The 21,277-nt window shown below is 58.5% G+C and overlaps 2 protein-coding genes across 3 annotated transcripts; one reads left to right on the plus strand and one right to left on the minus strand.

Moving 5' to 3' along the window:
• The first annotated feature begins 246 nt into the window (after positions 1-246).
• CDK10 (cyclin dependent kinase 10) lies at positions 247-12,403 on the plus strand. Of its 2 annotated transcripts, XM_073308248.1 has the most exons (14): positions 247-388; positions 5,261-5,333; positions 5,697-5,768; positions 5,965-6,067; positions 6,292-6,373; positions 6,990-7,057; positions 7,289-7,341; positions 7,467-7,536; positions 7,678-7,737; positions 8,017-8,140; positions 8,216-8,355; positions 8,972-9,024; positions 9,104-9,225; positions 10,118-12,403. In XM_073308248.1, exons 1-13 carry the CDS (start codon positions 293-295, stop codon positions 9,205-9,207), a joined length of 1,098 nt encoding a protein of 365 aa, XP_073164349.1. In that variant the 5' UTR covers positions 247-292; the 3' UTR covers positions 9,208-9,225; positions 10,118-12,403. The 2 variants fall into 2 exon arrangements, with proteins under 2 accessions (XP_073164349.1, XP_073164350.1); XM_073308249.1 differs by lacking the exon at positions 5,261-5,333 and having other exon boundaries at positions 305-388.
• On the minus strand, positions 11,426-21,054 carry SPATA2L (spermatogenesis associated 2 like). Its single transcript, XM_073308247.1, has 3 exons — positions 20,849-21,054; positions 15,289-15,595; positions 11,426-14,305 (listed from the first exon to the last, which is right to left on the minus strand). Exons 1-3 carry the CDS (start codon positions 21,037-21,039, stop codon positions 13,163-13,165), a joined length of 1,641 nt encoding a protein of 546 aa, XP_073164348.1. The 5' UTR covers positions 21,040-21,054; the 3' UTR covers positions 11,426-13,162.
• Positions 21,055-21,277: the final 223 nt, after the last annotated feature.

Below are 21,277 nucleotides of genomic sequence, written 5' to 3' on the forward strand. Positions count from 1 at the left end.
TCACGGGGGCGCTCCCCACCCACAGCCCCCTCCCCCCCGGCTCACGGGGGCGCTCCCCACTCCGAGCCCCCTCCCCTCCCCTCCCCCCCCGCAGCCCCCTCCCCGCCGCTGCTCCTCCCCGGCAGCCCCCCGGTCGGCCCGTAGCCAGCAGGCCCTGCATAGCAACGGTCGCTAGAGACGCTGAGGGCAGGGTGGGCTAAGTCACGTACCGCGCCTGCGCGAGGAGGAGGGAAGGGGTTGTGCACATGCGCCGTGGTGAAGCGCGAGGCTCCACCCCCCGGGTGCGGGGATCATGGCGGAGGACGCTTGCCCCGGGCAGGAGCCAGAAGTGCTGCGACTGAAGCGCCTGCGCGGTGGGGGCTTCTTCCCGGTGCCCCCTGGGGACAGGGTGAGCGGGGTGCCGAGTCCGAGCGGGAAAGGGTTACGGCAGCGCCCCCTATGGAGCCGGGGGGGAAGGAGGGAGGGGCGGGGTGACTGGGGGGAAAGGTGGGGCGGGGTGACTGGGGGTGCAGGGAAGGAGGGAGGGGCGGGGTGACTGGGGGGAAAGGTGGGGTGGGGTGACTGGGGTTGCAGGGAAGGAGGGAGGGGTGACTGGGGAAAGGAGGGAGGGGCAGGTGACTGGGGGGGAAGGGTGGGGTGACTGGGGTTGCAGGGAAGGAGGGAGGGGTGACCGGGGGAAGGAGGGAGGGGCGGGGTGACTGGGGGGAAAGGTGGGGCGGGGTGACTGGGGTTGCAGGGAAGGAGGGAGGGGTGACCGGGGGAAGGAGGGAGGGGCGGGGTGACTGGGGGTGCAGGGAAGGAGGGAGGGGTGACCGGGGGAAGGAGGGAGGGGCGGGGTGACTGGGGGGAAAGGTGGGGCGGGGTGACTGGGGTTGCAGGGAAGGAGGGAGGGGCGGGGTGACTGGGGGGAAAGGTGGGGCGGGGTGACCGGGGGTGCAGGGAAGGAGGGCGGGGTGACTGGGGGAAGGAGGGAGGGGCGGGGTGACTGGGGGGAAAGGTGGGGTGGGGTGACTGGGGTTGCAGGGAAGGAGGGAGGGGCGGGGTGACTGGGGGGAAAGGTGGGGTGGGGTGACTGGGGTTGCAGGGAAGGAGGGAGGGGCGGGGTGACTGGGGGGGAAAGGTGGGGCGGGGTGACTGGGGTTGCAGGGAAGGAGGGAGGGGCGGGGTGACTGGGGGGGAAGGGTGGGGTGACTGGGGTTGCAGGGAAGGAGGGAGGGGTGACCGGGGGAAGGAGGGAGGGGCGGGGTGACTGGGGGGGAAGGGTGGGGCGGGGTGACTGGGGTTGCGGGGAAGGAGGGAGGGGCGGGGTGACTGGGGGGGAAGGGTGGGGTGACTGGGGTTGCAGGGAAGGAGGGAGGGGCGGGGTGACTGGGGGGGAAGGGTGGGGTGACTGGGGTTGCAGGGAAGGAGGGAGGGGTGACCGGGGGAAGGAGGGAGGGGCGGGGTGACTGGGGGGAAAGGTGGGGCGGGGTGACCGGGGGTGCAGGGTAGGAGGGAGGGGTGACCGGGGGAAGGAGGGAGGGGCGGGGTGACTGGGGGTGCAGGGAAGGAGGGAGGGGTGACTGGGGGAAGGAGGGGCGGGGTGACTGGGGGGAAAGGTGGGGTGACTGGGGTTGCGGGGAAGGAGGGAGGGGCGGGGTGACTGGGGGGAAAGGTGGGGTGGGGTGACTGGGGTTGCGGGGAAGGAGGGAGGGGCGGGGTGACTGGGGGGAAAGGTGGGGTGGGGTGACTGGGGGTGCAGGGAAGGAGGGAGGGGTGACTGGGGGAAGGAGGGAGGGGCGGGGTGACTGGGGGGAAAGGTGGGGCGGGGTGACTGGGGGTGCAGGGAAGGAGGGAGGGGTGACTGGGGGGAAAGGTGGGGCGGGGTGACTGGGGTTGCAGGGAAGGAGGGAGGGGCGGGGTGACTGGGGGGAAAGGTGGGGCGGGGTGACCGGGGGTGCAGGGTAGGAGGGAGGGGTGACCGGGGGAAGGAGGGAGGGGCGGGGTGACTGGGGGTGCAGGGAAGGAGGGAGGGGTGACTGGGGGAAGGAGGGAGGGGTGGGGTGACTGGGGGGAAAGGTGGGGTGGGGTGACTGGGGTTGCGGGGAAGGAGGGAGGGGCGGGGTGACTGGGGGGAAAGGTGGGGTGGGGTGACTGGGGGTGCAGGGAAGGAGGGAGGGGTGACTGGGGGAAGGAGGGAGGGGCGGGGTGACTGGGGGGAAAGGTGGGGCGGGGTGACTGGGGTTGCGGGGAAGGAGGGAGGGGTGGGGTGACTGGGGGGAAAGGTGGGGCGGGGTGACTGGGGGTGCAGGGAAGGAGGGAGGGGTGACTGGGGGAAGGAGGGAGGGGCGGGGTGACTGGGGGGGAAAGGTGGGGCGGGGTGACTGGGGTTGCGGGGAAGGAGGGAGGGGCGGGGTGACTGGGGGGAAAGGTGGGGCGGGGTGACTGGGGGTGCAGGGAAGGAGGGAGGGGTGACTGGGGGGAAAGGTGGGGCGGGGTGACTGGGGTTGCGGGGAAGGAGGGAGGGGCGGGGTGACTGGGGGGAAAGGTGGGGCGGGGTGACTGGGGGTGCAGGGAAGGAGGGAGGGGTGACTGGGGGAAGGAGGGAGGGGCGGGGTGACTGGGGGGGAAAGGTGGGGTGGGGTGACTGGGGTTGCAGGGAAGGAGGGAGGGGTGACCGGGGGAAGGAGGGAGGGGCGGGGTGACTGGGGGGGAAAGGTGGGGCGGGGTGACTGGGGTTGCAGGGAAGGAGGGAGGGGCGGGGTGACTGGGGGGAAAGGTGGGGCGGGGTGACTGGGGGTGCAGGGAAGGAGGGAGGGGTGACTGGGGAAAGGAGGGAGGGGCAGGTGACTGGGGGGGAAGGGTGGGGTGACTGGGGTTGCAGGGAAGGAGGGAGGGGTGACCGGGGGAAGGAGGGAGGGGCGGGGTGACTGGGGGGGAAAGGTGGGGCGGGGTGACTGGGGTTGCAGGGAAGGAGGGAGGGGCGGGGTGACTGGGGGGAAAGGTGGGGCGGGGTGACTGGGGGTGCAGGGAAGGAGGGAGGGGTGACTGGGGAAAGGAGGGAGGGGCAGGTGACTGGGGGGGAAGGGTGGGGTGACGGGTTGCAGGGAAGGAGTGAGGGGTGACCGGGGGAAGGAGGGAGGGGCGGGGTGACTGGGAGGAAAGGTGGGGTGGGGTGACTGGGGTTGCGGGGAAGGAGGGAGGGGTGACCGGGGGAAGGAGGGAGGGGCGGGGTGACTGGGGGGGAAAGGTGGGGCGGGGTGACTGGGGTTGCAGGGAAGGAGGGAGGGGCGGGGTGACTGGGGGGAAAGGTGGGGCGGGGTGACTGGGGGTGCAGGGAAGGAGGGAGGGGTGACTGGGGAAAGGAGGGAGGGGCAGGTGACTGGGGGGGAAGGGTGGGGTGACTGGGGTTGCAGGGAAGGAGGGAGGGGTGACCGGGGGAAGGAGGGAGGGGCGGGGTGACTGGGGGGAAGGTGGGGCGGGGTGACTGGGGTTGCGGGGAAGGAGGGAGGGGCGGGGTGACTGGGGGGAAAGGTGGGGCGGGGTGACTGTGGGTGCAGGGAAGGAGGGAGGGGTGACTGGGGGGAAAGGTGGGGCGGGGTGACTGTGGGTGCAGGGAAGGAGGGAGGGGTGACTGGGGGAAGGAGGGAGGGGCGGGGTGACTGGGGGGAAAGGTGGGGCGGGGTGACTGGGGTTGCAGGGAAGGAGGGAGGGGTGACCGGGGGAAGGAGGGAGGGGCGGGGTGACTGGGGGGGAAGGTGGGGCGGGGTGACTGGGGTTGCGGGGAAGGAGGGAGGGGCGGGGTGACTGGGGGGAAAGGTGGGGCGGGGTGACTGTGGGTGCAGGGAAGGAGGGAGGGGTGACTGGGGGAAGGAGGGAGGGGCGGGGTGACTGGGGGGAAAGGTGGGGCGGGGTGACTGGGGTTGCAGGGAAGGAGGGAGGGGTGACCGGGGGAAGGAGGGAGGGGCGGGGTGACTGGGGGTGCAGGGAAGGAGGGAGGGGTGACTGGGGGAAGGAGGGAGGGACGGGGTGACTGGGGTTGCGGGGAATGGAGGGAGGGGTGACTGGGGGAAGGAGGGGTAGGGTGACTGGGGGGGAAAGGTGGGGCGGGGTGACTGGGGGTGCAGGGAAGGAGGGAGGGGTGCGTGGGGGAAGAGTGGGGGGGAATGCCTCCAATCCAGAGCCCAGGGTAGGGTCCAGCGAGTCCTGCTGGGGTCCGGCCATGGGAAAGCCAAGGCCAGGTCCTGGATGTGCAGACAGGTGGACCTGCCCTCCCCACCACACGCCCAGGCTGCTGGAGTGCGCTTTGCGTCTGCAGACCCCCAGGCTGTGGAAAGCGCGGCGGTGATGGTGCCGATCGACAGGCTGACGTCGGCTCGCAAATTCAGTTCCCACGTTTGCACGCGCAGTGGCGGTAACGTGGCGTGGAAATGACAGACGTGTTTGCAAACACAGAGTTGGGAATCTGGCCAGATGTTGGGCACAGCCCAGTGATAGCTGGCGAGGGGCGCCATTGCTCTCGCCCCATTTCACAAAGCAAATCAACAGCAGGTTGCTTTGTGAAGCGTTAGCTAGAATAGTGTCCAAACAGTAATAATCCCATAAGCATTACACTAACTCTTTGCTTATAGCATGATGCCCTGAGCCTTTCTGAAGCTCTTACATTTGCTGTCCAAAGGCTGAAATGCTGTCATATAGCTGTTCTACCCTATAGTGCAGGGGTTCTCAAACTCCATTGCACCACGCCCGCCTTCTGACAAGAAAAATTACTACACTGCCCCAGGAGGGGGGGGGACCAAAGCTTGAGCCCACCTAGGCCAGAGGGGGGCCAAAGTCAAAGCCCACAGACTTCAGCCCCAGGTGGGAGGGCCTGTAACCTGAGCCCTGGGCTGAAGCCCAAGCCTGAGCCCTGCCGCCCAGGGCTTAGGTTTCAGCCCTGGGCCCCAGCAAGGCTAACGTTAGCCCTGGTGACCCATTTAAGGAGGTGCTGACCCACAGTTTGAGAACTGCTGCTACAGTTGTTAGACCATGCTCATCACCCTAGTAGCTAAGCGCCTTCCAGCTGTGCATTAAGCAACATAACTCACATCTGTCTTGGTTTCATGCTGGTGATATATAGCTGTGTATCAGTCTAGCAGCAATGACATATTCCAGCTTCTGGAGGGCTCCATTTAAAACTAACTTCACAATGAAAATCATAAGCCCTAATCATTGAACACTGTCCCCAAGACAGCTCTGGCGAGGGTGCTGGCTGGTCTGTGATATGGCTCTCTGTTTTCAGCTGGGAAGGTGTCGGAGTGTGAAGGAGTTTGAGAAGCTGAATCGAATTGGGGAAGGGACCTATGGCATCGTGTGTAAGTGTTATGTGTGCTGCAGGCTTCAGCAGCGGGAGCTGGTTTGCTTCCTGCAGTAGGGGGTGCTGACAGCAACTCCTCACGACCCAAGACAGTGGAAAATACTCAGTGGCACAGGTCCCTCGGCGTAAGGGCAGCCCCAGCACAGGCTGAAGCCCATCTTCCAGGATCTGGTCTGTTCCCCAGTGATGAGCACATCAGTTTGGGGGGGGGGGAAGGGGCTTTCACTGTTTACCTCCCAGTGTTGAGAGGTGATGGTTAACGGTTCACTTGGTGACTGGTGTCAGTGGTGGATCAGGCATTGACTTTGCTGTGAGACTTGGCTTCCAGGTACTGACCACATGGTGTGTGTTACTGTTTCAGACCGTGCTCGAGATACCCAGACGGATGAGATTGTGGCACTAAAGAAGGTGCGGATGGACAAGGAGAAAGATGGTAAGGGGAGAGGAGAAGGGGAGTTGCTGTTCCTAGGAAGCTCTGGGGTAAAGCTGAAGTTTTAGGGATGGCGAGGGCTCTCTTAAAACACTTATTCAGAAATGTGGTTAGCCCTGCACAACCACATCAGAGCCTCGAGTCAGGCCAGGGAACTGGAGGGGGAGTTCTAATGCGTGACTCAACAACCACTCTGCAGGAATCCCCATCAGCAGCCTGCGGGAGATCACCCTGCTTCTGAAGCTTCGGCACCCCAATATCGTGGAGTTGAAGGAGGTTGTTGTGGGGAACCATCTGGAGAGGTAATAGTCCCACAGTACTGGCCCTGCACCTGCTGTCCCTTCAGAGGAGGTGGTGGGTCCTGTCTCTCCCACCCCTATATGCCATGTGTCAGTACTGTCCCTGCTCTTGGCAGGAATGGTAGTTGGATGACCCCTGGTGGCAATGGAGCGTGCGCACTGAGGTGGGGGTGGTCACACAGTAGAACTGCGGTGAGGTGACTGACTGTGGTATGTGTCTCCTGCAGTATTTTCCTGGTGATGGGTTACTGTGAACAGGATCTCGCCAGCCTTCTTGAGAACATGCAGACGCCCTTTTCTGAGGCTCAGGTACAGGTGGATTGTGCGGGTGCATTACCACTCCTACCTGTAAGAGGGAGCTGTGGCTCTCGCCAGTGCAAGCAGGCTACCAGCATATTCTGCTCAACTTGCAGCCAAGGATGCAGATTCCAGCCCAGAGCATTGAGGCAGCCTGCGTCGATAGTGTTGGTGGAGCTGGTGGTGGGCACTGGAAGACAGATGCCAGTCTGTAAATTGGCTGTCAGTCATCAGGTCACATGATCTGATTTCATCATAACTTGACGACCTCTTTCCCCTGTTTGGCATAGGGTAAAATAATCTAACCCCCTTGGCCCTCTGTGATATGGGGCACTGCCTGCTGCCTGCATTAAATCCTGTAAGCATCACTGCAGTTAGAACACCCCTTTGTTACAATGTTTTGGGTCTTGGGCTCCAAACTAGGGTGCACGGCTTTGCATTGACCTTGAGCTTCTGCATAAAATGAACCAGGGCATAAGCTGTCAGCAGCTGTTAGTCAGATTGCTTAATGCACGACTGGAAGGCACTGAGATACTAGAGTGATGGGGACAGGGTAGGAACCAATGCAGATACATGTTAAGTACTAATGTGATGCTGTCTTGCTAATCCTGTCTCCCACCACTCGCAGGTGAAGTGTATCATCTTACAAGTACTCAAGGGCCTTCAGTATCTTCATGAGAACTTCATCATCCATAGGTAAGGGGCAGAGTGAAAGGCACTGTGGGTAAAGGGCTTGTATGGGAGGGCCACTAGGTAATGGACTGGGCATTGGGAGCCAGCTGTGCCACTTGGGCTGTTTTCTTGGCTCTCAGTGGAACAGAGGGAGACCCTCTTAGAGCAGCAGGTACTTTGGGCAGCATGGAATGGCCCTAGGTGAAGCATTGCCCCTAACACAACCATCAGTAACTGGCTTCTTTCTGATGGCAGGGATCTGAAAGTGTCTAATCTGCTCATGACCGATAAAGGCTGCGTGAAGATAGGTAAGCTCCCCTGTCACGTTTGCTAACACAGCTCCAGAGATGCTTCCAGTTTTCTCATTTTGCAATGCAGAGGCAAGGGCAGTAGCTGGCCTGCTTTTTGACCTTGAATCTGTCCTCTCTTGCAGCGGATTTTGGGCTGGCTCGTGCTCACGGTGTGCCACTAAAACCAATGACCCCTAAAGTCGTCACTCTCTGGTGAGTAGGCTCTGCTTAGTCCTGAGTGAGTCACCCTATCATGGACCCCCTCAGAGGCTGTGGGTCAGCCATGCAGTCAATCTGGGACAAGTTTTGGGAGCTCCACCGATTGGTAATTCCTGCATTCATTCCGTTGCACAGGTACCGGGCCCCAGAGCTGCTGCTGGGAACGACGACCCAGACCACGGGCGTAGATATGTGGTAAGGGGATCTCGTATTGGAGAGTAACGCTCTTGCCAGGAATTTGCAATTTGCAGAAGTATCTGGGGGACAGCCAGGGACGGATTGGGGTCAGGGCAACAACTTGGTACTTCAGGAAGCAATGTGCACATCTGTATAAAGATCTCCTACTGAACCAAAGCCAAGATGGGTCGATAGCAACAGGAGGTATCTGCTGCTGGGGGCAAAGGAGGAGGAGTCTGATCCAAGAGATTCATGTGCCTGATTCCTACTAACCTAGGAGGCCTGTTCCCTCCCCAGGGCAGTGGGATGTATCCTCGCGGAATTGCTGGCCCACAAGCCGTTACTCCCAGGCAGCTCGGAGATTCACCAGATTGACCTGATAGTGCAGCTGCTGGGGACACCCAATGAAAACATCTGGCCAGTAAGTGCTCGCTTTGCATCGCCCACCCTGCCACACTCTTCCCTGACCCTTACTTGTGTCTCCCTGTCCCCGCAGGGCTTTTCCAAGCTGTCCCTAGTGAGCCAGTACACCCTGCGGAAGCAGCCTTACAACAACCTCAAGCACAAGTTCCCATGGCTGTCGGAGGCTGGGCTTCGCCTGCTCAACTTCCTCTTCATGTATGACCCCAAGAAGAGGTAAAGAGCCATCTGCAGCCCAGTTCAGGCCATGGAACTGCCAGTGTGATGTGGGGCCCAGGCTTCTCGGTGGATGGTGGGTGGCTTCTGCCAGGCAGGGCTGTTCCCCTCCAGTGTAAACGGCTGCAGTGTGTGGGGGAGCTGTCAGCTCCCAGGAAGCACTGGGCAATCCCGAGCTGGGGGCTCATTTACATTGTAATCGGCTCCTCCCCTGAGGATAGAGCAGATCACGCAAACCAGCTGGGCCTAAGGAGCAGTGCCAGTTTCTGCAGTGCTGCCTTGCTCCCTGGGCTGATCCCCATGCCCCCAGGCATTGCTGCCCCCTTTACCCTAAGCCTGGGGCGGTGTCTGACCGTTCTAGGACAGGATTGCACTGCCCCAGCCAGATGCTGTTGGCAGGCAGGGCCTGCGGGATTCGGCAGCAGGAGCCCAGCTTGGGATGTACTGCGCATTGTCCCTCTGGACAGGAAGTGAACGCAGCAGCATGGTCACAGCCTTGCTGAGCTGCTCGGGCGCAAGGAAGGTCTCGCTTTTATACAAAAGTTTCCTGAAGAAGCAGCGGGAGTGTTTGCGGGGGACGATGGACTTTTCCTTTAACCTGCATTTGCCTCCCCAGGGCGACAGCGGGAGACTGTCTGGAGAGTTCCTACTTCAAAGAAAAGCCCTTGCGTAAGTGACTCCACTGTGCTGTTGGGGCCTGCGGGACTCAGCCCTTCCTGAAACTCATTTCCTCTCCCCTTCTCCCCAGCCTGTGAACCGGAGCTCATGCCCACCTTCCCCCACCACCGCAACAAGCGAGCTGCTCCCGTCAGCGCCGGGGCGGAGAGCCAGGGCAAGCGCAGCAAGCCCTGAGGCTGCACGTTCTGCCGGGTAAGAACTATCTTCTCTCTCCCCTGGAATCGGACCAGCAGTGACCCAGCCCTACTGCAACACAACAGGGGAGGCATAAGCCTCTCAATTCAGGATGAACTGAGTGCTTAGGAGAGTGCAGGGCAGAAGCCCCTGCCCCAGCTCCGCCAGTGCCTCAGCCCTGACCTGCAGCCTCCCACGCTGCCCTGCTGATGCTCCTCACCAAGAGCACTACCTGCTATTCCAGCCCTTGGGCCTCTCCTGAGTTGAGACGTTCACAGCTGGCAGGGGGTTGTGATGGGGACTGGACAGAACCACAGGTGCCTGGAGGCCAAAGCACTAATGGGCTGCCCCACTTCACTTTCTGCCCCAGGATTCTCAGGTTCAACTGCTTGCAAAAGACGGGAGCCTAGCTCATGTTGGGAGTGCAGACTGGGAGCCAGTTTTCCCAGTTACTTGTCAGGAGAGGAGCCTTGGTGTACTGGCCCACCTGGGAGAGGCACAGCCCCACCTGTGAGTGGGGAAACGGACCTCCCTGTCAACGTGCTGCTCTCGCCCAAGAGGGCGCCTGCTCCCTCCTATGGGCCTCTTCAGTCCCAGGAGTGAGTGAGTTTTTATGTGCAGACTCTCATTCCCAGAGGCTGCACGTGGTGCCATGCATTGGGTTGCTTGTCCCTGCCTGAGTGAGTGTGCGGCCTGCAGCACTCCCAGCCCAGGCCCAGCTCTGCTGCCTCCAAGGCAGCTTGTGGTTCTCCCGTGCCCCACAGGGCTCAGGCCATGCTTCAGAGGACCCAAAGTTTCCACCCCACTCCCAAGAAGCTGGTGGGCTCCACAGTGGTAACAGCCTCAGCCAGTCTGTGTGATTAGCTACTCCCACGTGGATAAATCCTCAACTTGTGTTCTTCTGGGTAAGGTTTGGATAAAGATGCGGATAAAGGGACCATCCAAAGCAGACGATGAGAAGGCTCTGGGAGCTGAAGGAGGATTTGTAACCAGCTGCTATAGGACCCAAGGCAGACGCAGTACAAGCTCCTCTTGACCTGTCGATATTCTCAGGGTGCCTCCTGCTGGAGGGTTCAGTGCTGGCTAGGAGGACGGTACCCCAAACTTCTACTCAAATGCAGCTGCTGGAGATACACTCAAGGGTTGTGGATTGTTCTATCACCTTTGCACAAAGAGAGCAGTCAGGGCAAACTTCTTATCTATCCTGCATCCCTCTCCACCCAGTGCCAGTTGCATCCTTCATGGCACCTGGCCCATCACCAGCCCCTCGGGTTGGATCCTTCTACCAGGCAGAAGCTCCAAGGAAAGGGCAATGTGTAAACACATTCCTATGGGCTGAAAGGAACCTCCAGCCCTGCAGTGTTTGCCTTGACCCCTAGGTGGGCAGCCAGGGGCAAGACGTGCTGGCCAACCCTGAATGGCTGCTGGGTTTGTTACAAGCTGCAGGCCTTGCCCAGCTCACTGTTGATAGAAAAGTCCCTTCGTTCTTTATTCCTCATGGGGGTTCATGTGATCCTGCCTGCAATAAAATATCATGGCAGTGTCAGCTGTAAGGGATAGTCCGGCAGAGCTGCTCTCTGGGCCAGCTAGCTTCTTTACCCCAGGCAGCCGAGCCAGTGCAAGGCAAGAATGGCTGCCCTTTGCGTGGCATCTCCCAGCCAGAGCCCTCGGGGCGTCACAGCTCTCCCGTCACCTAACCCTGCCCAGGGCGGGGAGCGCAGTCCTAGAAACACAATGTAGTGACCTAGCTCAGAACTCTTCCCCCCTCCCCACCGAGCACCCCGGGGCTGCAGTGAGAAGCATTCCCAGCCCAGCTGCAGGTGAGGGGCATGGCTTGGTGCGCTCCTCTCAGCCAGTGTACTGCAGCAGCGACATCACTTCCTCCAGTAGCTGTGCCTACCTTGGAATTCCACCCCAGCAGGGGCCTGAGCCAGTCCTGTTTGTCTTGTGCTGAGAGCTCAAGGTTTCCGACTCATTCTCCTGTGACACACTGCACTCTCAGCAGCTTGGGTAGCCACAGCTTCCCCTCTACCCGTCATCACCTGGAGCTTCTTAACAAGATCACCCTCTGTTAATGAGCCACTGACCTCAGTGAGTTAAGGACATGAAAGTCTGAAGCAAGAGCCGCTGGTAAAGGGCAGGTGGAATTTGTGGGGGCATGGGATGAACTCACGCTGCTCCTGCTCCCACACCCTACCCAGGAGCCAGAATACCAGGCTAGCAAGAAAAACCCTTTATTACATAACTGTGGAGGTGACAGAGAATGTTCTTTCTTTGTTCTGAGGAGAGCAGAAATGAGGTGAGGTTTACCAGTCAGCGCTGAGGTGGGAAGGGGGCCTTACCCAGCCAGAGGGGCTGGGGTACTTGGCCAGTGCAGACTGACAGTGGGCCAGCTGAAAGGCAGGTGTGCCCTGGAAGGTACAGCACCCAGCACTGGATCTGACCCTGGGGTGGGTTTTCGGGGCGGTTCTGTTTCGTGCCTGGCTCCTGGCACTGATTCCAGCCACCTCACACTGAAATGGGGGAGATCCCCAGTGTTCTCAGCTTCCCCTTTCTGAGTTTGAGCTGGGAGTGCTAGCGGTGCTGCTCTAAATAGCATAGCAAGAGGGGGCCTTGCCCGCCCCCAGGCCACAGCAAGAGGCAGCTCCCTTTCTTTTTGGCTTTCCTGGGTCCAACATCCTGCTGCCTTTGTGTTTCCAGCTGGGTTGTGCGCACATGAGGAGGGGATTGGCTGTCATTTCCAGGAGCCAGTGCCCATTCCACTTAACCCTTAATGCAGGAGGGAGAAGCTTTTCTCTGCCCCAAAGCACTGACCAGCTTCCCAGGAAAGGTGCAAGCAGTGACCTAGGCAGAGGAGTAGTCCCGAGACATCAGAGCTGAGCCCTGGGGAGATGGTAACTGAATCCCTACAGCTCTGACCAAGGAGCTGAAGCATCAGCCATAGCACAAAGGAACTCCCAATGCACTGCATCCCGTGGGACTAACGGTGTAACCCTTCCTCCAAGCTCCAGCAACCATTGACTCTGGAGAACCCAAAGTGCCACAGCACTCATGAGGAAAGGTATTTGGTGCTAGGGGATACTGCAGTGCAAGAGCCTAGCTTGCTAACTCTCTGAAGGCTTTAAACCCCCCCTGAGCAGCTGAGCCAGGCAGGATGAGGGAGACACATCACCCAATAAAGGGCAGATGCACACAGCTGAAAGTGTTTGTCATTTCCTTCTGACCCATCAGTCTGGGGCAAAAGCTGCTCTAGCTCAAACCCCCAGTGCCAGAAGGGGCCAGGGCCCAGCCTAAACCCACACACTTCTTCCCCTGGGCACCTTTTGTCCCATCCAGAACCTGAAGGCCAGTCAGCCTGAGAAGCAATGGATAGGACCAGCATGAGCTGGGAAACAGCACAAGATCTTCCCCAAAGCCATCTTCTCTCCTGGGGCAGAGCTGTCCACATGGGCCGTGCCACAGAGCACCTGGACGGAGCAGCGTCCTTCCACCAACTCACAGGAATTGCTTGAAAAAGAGCAAGACTCTTGTTTCTCCTTGTCCTTACCTAGGTCCAATATTTCAGGCTGTGCTGAGAAGCCTGTGAGCTAAGAGGCCCCAGCTCCTCTGGCAGAGGGAAGCTAGAGCGGTGACTAAGCAGGGCCAGGAGATCATGCCAGAGACACAGCAAAGGCCAATCCCTGGAATTGGCTCATAGGAGTTGGGAGGGAGAGTAGTAGTGTTGAATGTAGGGCAGGGTTAGTGTAGGCAGCTACAGCAGGGGAGGATCTGGGGCGAGTCTCTACGAAGCACTGCTTTATCGGGGTGAGGGAAGGAAAGCAGCTCTGCCACCAGCGGTTTCCCCTAGAACAGAACCAGCAAGTCCAGGCAAGTCCTGATGCTTCCGCTAGAGGTAGGATTTGGTTGGCATATCCCATAGCATTTGCAGGCCCTGGGGAGGCAGCTCGTCCTGTAGCTAGGGCCGAGCCCCAGAGCCTTCATTCAGCAGCATGTCCACCTCGGTCCTCTTTAACCACAGGAGCTTCTGCTTCTCGCTCTGCAGCTCCTCCATGCAGTGGCTACTCCTGCAGGTCTGCATGGCATCGCAGCCGCTGGCATGGAGCAGGCGGCATGTGGCACAGCAGTAGGAAGGGAGAGCACCTTGGATCAGGCATGAATGCAGCTGGTAGCACGGTGACTCCAGCACCTCCCTTTTGCTGCTCTCTAGCCATGGGGCGGCAGGTGGCAGCTCCCATGGCCTCTCTGCAGCCTTTGGCCAGATGCTGGCAGCTCTGCAGTCCAAGGGTATAACCTTGCCAGCAGAGCGGGGCATTAGGCAGCTTGCTGTCCCATGTGGCTCAAGCACTGCAGTGTCAGAAGGGGAGCTCAGAGCAGGGTTTGTGCTCTCCACATTCTCAGGAGAGACTGAGTCACTGATCCTGCTAAGCTCCCGTCTTAAGGAGATAAAAGAGAAGGCAGCAGCTTCTGAGTCCGGCCCATTTCTATAAGGCTGCTCCTGGCCGGACTCGCTAGCCCCCCCGTTGTCCCAGATCCTTCCCTCATTTCCCCCAAGATCCTCAGGACAAGGTACTCCAACAGCCTCACTCCACAGGTTGGAGTTCTGTTCCCAGATGGGAGGCCTATGTAGCTCCTGAGAGGACAAACCCCATGGGGATGATTGCAACCTGGCCCCCAAGGGGGCACTGTATAGATTCGCAGCCTCTGGGCTTTTCAGCTCATCCCCATAGAGATCAATGCTTTCAGCACTGCCAGGAGCCGCCTTGGCTCTGGGCTCTCTGCCTTTCGGCCATCTAACAAGTCTCTTCAGCTTCTCCACACAGTCATGCAGGTCCCTGACGCCCCTCCGCACGTGTAGCAGGTCTTCAGCAGACACTGGGCATGGCCCCAGCTGCCGTAGGATCTCCCCCAGGATCTCACACTCCACCCTTGCTGCAAAGAAGCCGCAGGCAGCTTGGACAAGCTCAGCTCCCGGGGGTGGGCGGGACACCACGAGGTGATGGTCATCTCTCTTCACATATCCCATCCTGTGGAAGCTCTTTGCGATGTCACTGTCTGACAGCGCCGCCTGCAGGGAGTGCACATACACCCCCGAGAACATCTGTAACAGAAGCACCGCGTTGTTTGCTGAGCACACAGCTAGTCGACCCCCAGCCAGTCTAACCAGGTGACCTCGCCACTCCTCCCTCCGCCCCGCAAACGCTGACACAATGAGCAATTAGTCACCCTGTTAGCAATCAGCACCACCAAGCCCATGGCAGCCTGAGTGCACCTTGAATTCTCAGCCCCTGCCCAACAGCCCAAAGCATGGTCACTGCAGGCCACCACTAGCCTCCAGACTGCCCCAGTGGGGAGGGGGCTCCAGGCAGCACAGCCACCAGAGGGTGCCACAACTCCCTGTGGTGCCCCTCCTCACCTTCGTTCACCTCGCTGTCTAACATCAGCTGCGGGTGCCTCAGGACCTGCCCCTGCTGCATCGGGGTTCCTTTGGAGACACGACCCACTGCATCAAGGAACCAGCTAGTCCCAGGTCCTACTCAGCCCTAAGCCCATGGCCCATTTCTGTGGCTTTCCCAATCATGTTGCTAAGATCCTTGAACCCAAGACTGTGCAATGGCCATACAAAGAGTGACCTTGCCCAGAGACGAAGTACCTCTGTCCCTTCACATTCTAGCCACTCGGGGCCATATAGGCACAGGCAGGGTTTCCATCATGGTGGAATCCCTTTGTCTAAAGGCCCTACACACCCCTATGCTGCTTCAGCAAGGATCGTTCCTGACTCCTGGTCCTGGGGTTAGACTGCGCCTCTCCCATTGAGGGGGTCTCTTTAACAAATCCCAGATCTGTCTGGGCACGAGTGTAATCATCAGCTACACAAGGGAGGGCCTGAATATTCTATTCCCCTGGGGAATCTGGAGTCCAGGAAATCTGTGCTGAAGTCCCTGGAGTGACCCTCTCTCTCTTCAGTGATTTGCTCGGAATGGCCCCTGCACACTGTTTCAGCAGCTCCCTGTCTCTATCCAGCATGCCCAAGAGACACACCGGTGCAGCCAGGCGGCACCATGACCACACACCAACGCTCACCTTGACTGTGCTGAACTCCTTGCGCCAAGGGAGGAGGTGTAGATGGACAGCTGCCAGCTCAAGGACCTCAAAGGCCCTGGCCAGCCCCCTGAGTGCCAAGGGCAAGTCGTCCCATCCCTGAAGGCTGCTGGCGAGCGTGGCAAAGACGTCGTTCCGCAGGGTGCCGTGCAGCTCCGGATCCTCCAGCAGGTGCTGCCACAGCAAATCCCACAGGGCCAGGTCAGTGCAGACCCCAGCGTGGCCCCTTCGGAAATCCCTCTCCAGACACTTCCTGTACTCCTGCTGCACCAGGGCGCTGGAGCCCATCCTGGACCGCAGAGAGGGCAGGGGTGAGCGGCGAAGAGCCCACGAATGGCAGCACCCAGCCAGGGCCACCAGAAAGTCCTGGGCAAGCCATATAGGGGCAGCTTTGCCCTGCCCTGCCCCGCTCCAAGTCCACCACCAAGAGTCAGGCCAGCTTCCCTCCCCCCTTAGCGATTCCCTCAGACACTGCCAGCCACTCCCCGCGGGGCCGGAGGGACTGCGCTGCCCCACTTCTCAGCAGCCGGTGCCCTGCCTGGGGAAGGGGGCTGGGCGGGCGGGGCCAACCCTTTGCCTCTCCCTCCAGGACTGGCCTGGCCACCCCCAAAGACACCTTTGATACACAGGTTTCAGAGTAACAGCTGTGTTAGTCTGTATTCGCAAAAAGAAAAGGAGTACTTGTGGCACCTTAGAGACTAACCAATTTATTTGAGCATGAGCTTTCGTGAGCTACAGCTCACTTCATCAGATGCATATCGTGGAAACTGCAGCAGACTTTATATATACACAGAGAATATGAAACAATACCTCCTCCCACCCCATTGTCCAGTTGGTAATAGCTTATCTAAAGTGATCATCAGGTGGGCCATTTCCAGCACAAATCCAGGTTTTCTCACCCTCCACCCCCCCACACAAATTCACTCTCCTGCTGGTGATAGCCCATCCAAAGTGACAACTCTTTACACAATGTGCATGATAATAAAGTTGGGCCATTTCCTGCACAAATCCAGGTTCTCTCACCCCCTCACCCCCCTCCCAAAAACCACACACACAAACTCACTATCCTGCTGGTAATAGCTCATCCAAAGTGATCATTCTCCCTACAATGTGCATAATTAAGGTGGGCCATTTCCAGCACAAATCCAGGTTTTCTCACATCCCCCCCACCCCCATACACACACAAACTCACTCTCCTGCTGGTAATAGCTCATCCAAACTGACCACTCTCCAAGTTTAAATCCAAGTTAAACCAGAACATCTGGGGGGTGGGTAGGAAAAAACAAGAGGAAATAGGCTACCTTGCATAATGACTTAGCCACTCCCAGTCTCTATTTAAGCCTAAATTAATAGTATCCAATTTGCAAATGAATTCCAATTCAGCAGTTTCTCGCTGGAGTCTGGATTTGAAGTTTTTTTGTTTTAAGATAGAGACCTTCATGTCTGTGATTGCGTGACCAGAGAGATTGAAGTGTTCTCCGACTGGTTTATGAATGTTATAATTCTTGACATCTGATTTGTGTCCATTTATTCTTTTATGTAGAGACTGTCCAGTTTGACCAATGTACATGGCAGAGGGGCATTGCTGGCACATGATGGCATATATCACATTGGTGGATGTGCAGGTATACGAGCCTCTGATAGTGTGGCTGATGTTATTAGGCCCTGTGGTGGTGTCCCCTGAATAGATATGTGGGCACAATTGGCAACGGGCTTTGTTGCAAGGATAAGTTCCTGGGTTAGTGGTTCTGTTGTGTGGTATGTGGTTGTTGGTGAGTATTTGCTTCAGGTTGCGGGGCTGTCTGTAGGCAAGGACTGGCCTGTCTCCCAAGATTTGTGAGAGTGTTGGGTCATCCTTTAGGATAGGTTGTAGATCCTTAATAATGCGTTGGAGGGGTTTTAGTTGGGGGCTGAAGGTGACGGCTAGTGGCATTCTGTTATTTTCTTTGTTAGGCCTGTCCTGTAGTAGGTAACTTCTGGGAACTCTTCTGGCTCTATCAATCTGTTTCTTTACTTCTGCAGGTGGGTATTGTAGTTGTAAGAAAGCTTGATAGAGATCTTGTAGGTGTTTATCTCTGTCTGAGGGGTTGGAGCAAATGCGGTTGTATCGCAGACTCAAGGAATATTTCCAAAATACCTCTGAACAACATACTAATCCACAGAGACCTCCCTACCAACACTACAGAAAGAGGGATTCTAGGTGGACTCCACCTGAAGGTCGAAACAGCAGACTGGACTTCTACATAGAGTGCTTCTGCCGACATGCACGGGCTGAAATTGTGGAAAAGCAGCATCACTTGCCCCATAACCTCAGCCGTGCAGAACACAATGCCATCCACAGCCTCAGAAACAACTCTGACATCATAATCAAAAAGGCTGACAAAGGAGGTGCTGTTGTCATCATGAATAGGTCGGAATATGAACAAGAGGCTGCTTGGCAGCTCTCCAACACGAGTTTCTACAAGCCATTACCCTATGATCCCACTGAGAGTTACCAAAAGCAACTACAGCATTTGCTCAAGAAACTTCCTGAAAAAGCACAAGATCAAATCCGCACAGACACACCCCTGGAACCCCGACCTGGGATATTCTATCTACTACCCAAGATCCATAAACCTGGAAATCCTGGGCGCCCCATCATCTCAGGCATTGGCACCCTGACGGCAGGATTGTCTGGCTATGTAGACTCCCTCCTCAGGCCCTACGCTACCAGCACTCCCAGCTACCTTCGAGACACCACTGACTTCCTAAGGAAACTTCAATCCATCGGTGATCTTCCTGATAACACCATCCTGGCCACTATGGATGTAGAAGCTCTCTACACCAACATTCCACACAAAGATGGACTACAAGCCGTCAGGAACACTATCCCCGATAATGTCACGGCTAACCTGGTGGCTGAACTTTGTGACTTTGTCCTTACCCATAACTATTTCACATTTGGGGACAATGTATACCTTCAGATCAGCGGCACTGCTATGGGTACCCGCATGGCCCCACAGTATGCCAACATTTTTATGGCTGATTTAGAACAACGCTTCCTCAGCTCTCGTCCCCTAAAGCCCCTACTCTACTTGCGCTATACTGATGACATCTTCATCATCTGGACCCATGGAAAAGAAGCCCTTGAGGAATTCCACCATGATTTCAACAATTTCCATCCCACCACCAACCTCAGCCTGGTCCAGTCCACACAAGAGATCCACTTCCTGGACACTACAGTGCTAATAAACAATGGTCACATAAACACCACCCTATACCGGAAACCTACTGACCGCTATTCCTACCTGCATGCCTCCAGCTTTCACCCTGACCACACCACACGATCCATCGTCTACAGCCAAGCTCTGCGATACAACCGCATTTGCTCCAACCCCTCAGACAGAGACAAACACCTACAAGATCTCTATCAAGCTTTCTTACAACTACAATACCCACCTGCAGAAGTAAAGAAACAGACTGATAGAGCCAGAAGAGTTCCCAGAAGTTACCTACTACAGGACAGGCCTAACAAAGAAAATAACAGAACGCCACTAGCCATCACCTTCAGCCCCCAACTAAAACCCCTCCAACGCATTATTAAGGATCTACAACCTATCCTAAAGGATGACCCAACACTCTCACAAATCTTGGGAGACAGGCCAGTCCTTGCCTACAGACAGCCCCGCAACCTGAAGCAAATACTCACCAGCAACCACATACCACACAACAGAACCACTAACCCAGGAACTTATCCTTGCAACAAAGCCCGTTGCCAATTGTGCCCACATATCTATTCCGGGGACACCATCACAGGGCCTAATAACATCAGCCACACTATCAGAGGCTCGTATACCTGCACATCCACCAATGTGATATATGCCATCATGTGCCAGCAATGCCCCTCTGCCATGTACATTGGTCAAACTGGACAGTCTCTACATAAAAGAATAAATGGACACAAATCAGATGTCAAGAATTATAACATTCATAAACCAGTCGGAGAACACTTCAATCTCTCTGGTCACGCAATCACAGACATGAAGGTCGCTATCTTAAAACAAAAAAACTTCAAATCCAGACTCCAGCGAGAAACTGCTGAATTGGAATTCATTTGCAAATTGGATACTATTAATTTAGGCTTAAATAGAGACTGGGAGTGGCTAAGTCATTATGCAAGGTAGCCTATTTCCTCTTGTTTTTTCCTACCCCCCCCCCCCAGATGTTCTGGTTTAACTTGGATTTAAATTTGGAGAGTGGTCAGTTTGGATGAGCTATTACCAGCAGGAGAGTGAGTTTGTGTGTGTATGGGGGTGGGGGGGATGTGAGAAAACCTGGATTTGTGCTGGAAATGGCCCACCTTAATTATGCACATTGTAGGGAGAATGGTCACTTTGGATGAGCTATTACCAGCAGGAGAGTGAGTTTGTGTGTGTGGTTTTTGGGAGGGGGGTGAGGGGGTGAGAGAACCTGGATTTGTGCAGGAAATGGCCCAACTTTATTATCATGCACATTGTGTAAAGAGTTGTCACTTTGGATGGGCTATCACCAGCAGGAGAGTGAATTTGTGTGGGGGGGGTGGAGGGTGAGAAAACCTGGATTTGTGCTGGAAATGGCCCACCTGATGATCACTTTAGATAAGCTATTACCAGCAGGACAGTGGGGTGGGAGGAGGTATTGTTTCATATTCTCTGTGTGTATATAAAGTCTGCTGCAGTTTCCACGGTATGCATCTGATGAAGTGAGCTGTAGCTCACGAAAGCTCATGCTCAAATAAATTGGTTAGTCTCTAAGGTGCCACAAGTCCTCCTTTTCTTTGATACACAGACATACCCAGCCCCTCCTGCTGGTGTAGGGGGCAAAAGGGGGAGGGGCTGAGACACAGAGACCCCTCCCACATCCTTGGGGGAAGGGGCTGAGAGAGGCCACGCCCCCTCTGCGGGGTGAGGGGGCTGCGAGGCGGGGGCCACGCCCCCCCTGCGGGGTGAGGGGGCTGCGAGGCGGGGGCCACGCCCCCCCTGTGGGGTGAGGGGGCTGCGAGGCGGGGGCCACGCCCCCCCCTGTGGGGTGAGGGGCGCTGCGAGGCGGGGGCCACGCCCCCTCGGTGGGGTGAGGGGGGCTGCGAGGCGGGGGCCACGCCCCCTCGGTGGGGTGAGGGGGGCTGCGAGGCGGGGGCCACGCCCCCTCTGTGGGGTGAGGGGGCTGCGAGGCGGGGGCCACGCCCCCCCTGCGGGGTGAGGGGCGCTGCGAGGCGGGGGCCACGCCCCCTCGGTGGGGTGAGGGGGGCTGCGAGGCGGGGGCCACGCCCCCTCTGTGGGGTGAGGGGCTGCAGGCGGGGGCCACGCCCCCTCTGCGGGGTGAGGGGGCCTGCGAGGCGGGGGCCACGCCCCCTCTGTGGGGTGAGGGGGCTGCGAGGCGGGGGCCACGCCCCCCCCTGTGGGGTGAGGGGGCTGCGAGGCGGGGGCCACGCCCCCTCGGTGGGGTGAGGGGGGCTGCGAGGCGGGGGCCACGCCCCCTCTGTGGGGTGAGGGGCTGCGAGGCGGGGCCCCCGGGCTCCACTCACCTGCCGGCCCAGGGTCTCTCCGCTCCTCCGCCGGGCAACAAGTTCCGGTTTCTTCTCGTTCCGCCCCCTGGCCCGCGGAGGTCACGTGCCGAGAGGCGGGGCTTCCCGACGCCCCGCCCACTGGGGGCTTTAACCCGCTCCTTGCCGGGCCCAGGCGGGCTGTGTCGCCGGGGGGCCCCTGGGCTCGGCATCGGGCGGGGAGCTGCAGGGGGGCCTGGTTCCCCCGTGGGACGCCTGCGGAGCCCAGGGAGGGGGGCTGGGCCTGGCCAGAGACCCCACCCAGGGACCCCTGCCCAGAGCACCCCAGGGCACCCACCCACCTGCCCCCCTCCCACTTGCAGCACCCCGGCAGGACCCCCCACCCCAGGGCACCCCCAGCCCCCCCGGGGCTTCTTCCTTGTCCCACCCAGAGGCTTCCGCCCACCTGCC

The sequence above is a fragment of the Lepidochelys kempii genome, chromosome 12 (assembly GCF_965140265.1).
Source record: "Lepidochelys kempii isolate rLepKem1 chromosome 12, rLepKem1.hap2, whole genome shotgun sequence".
NCBI lineage: Eukaryota > Metazoa > Chordata > Testudines > Cheloniidae > Lepidochelys > Lepidochelys kempii.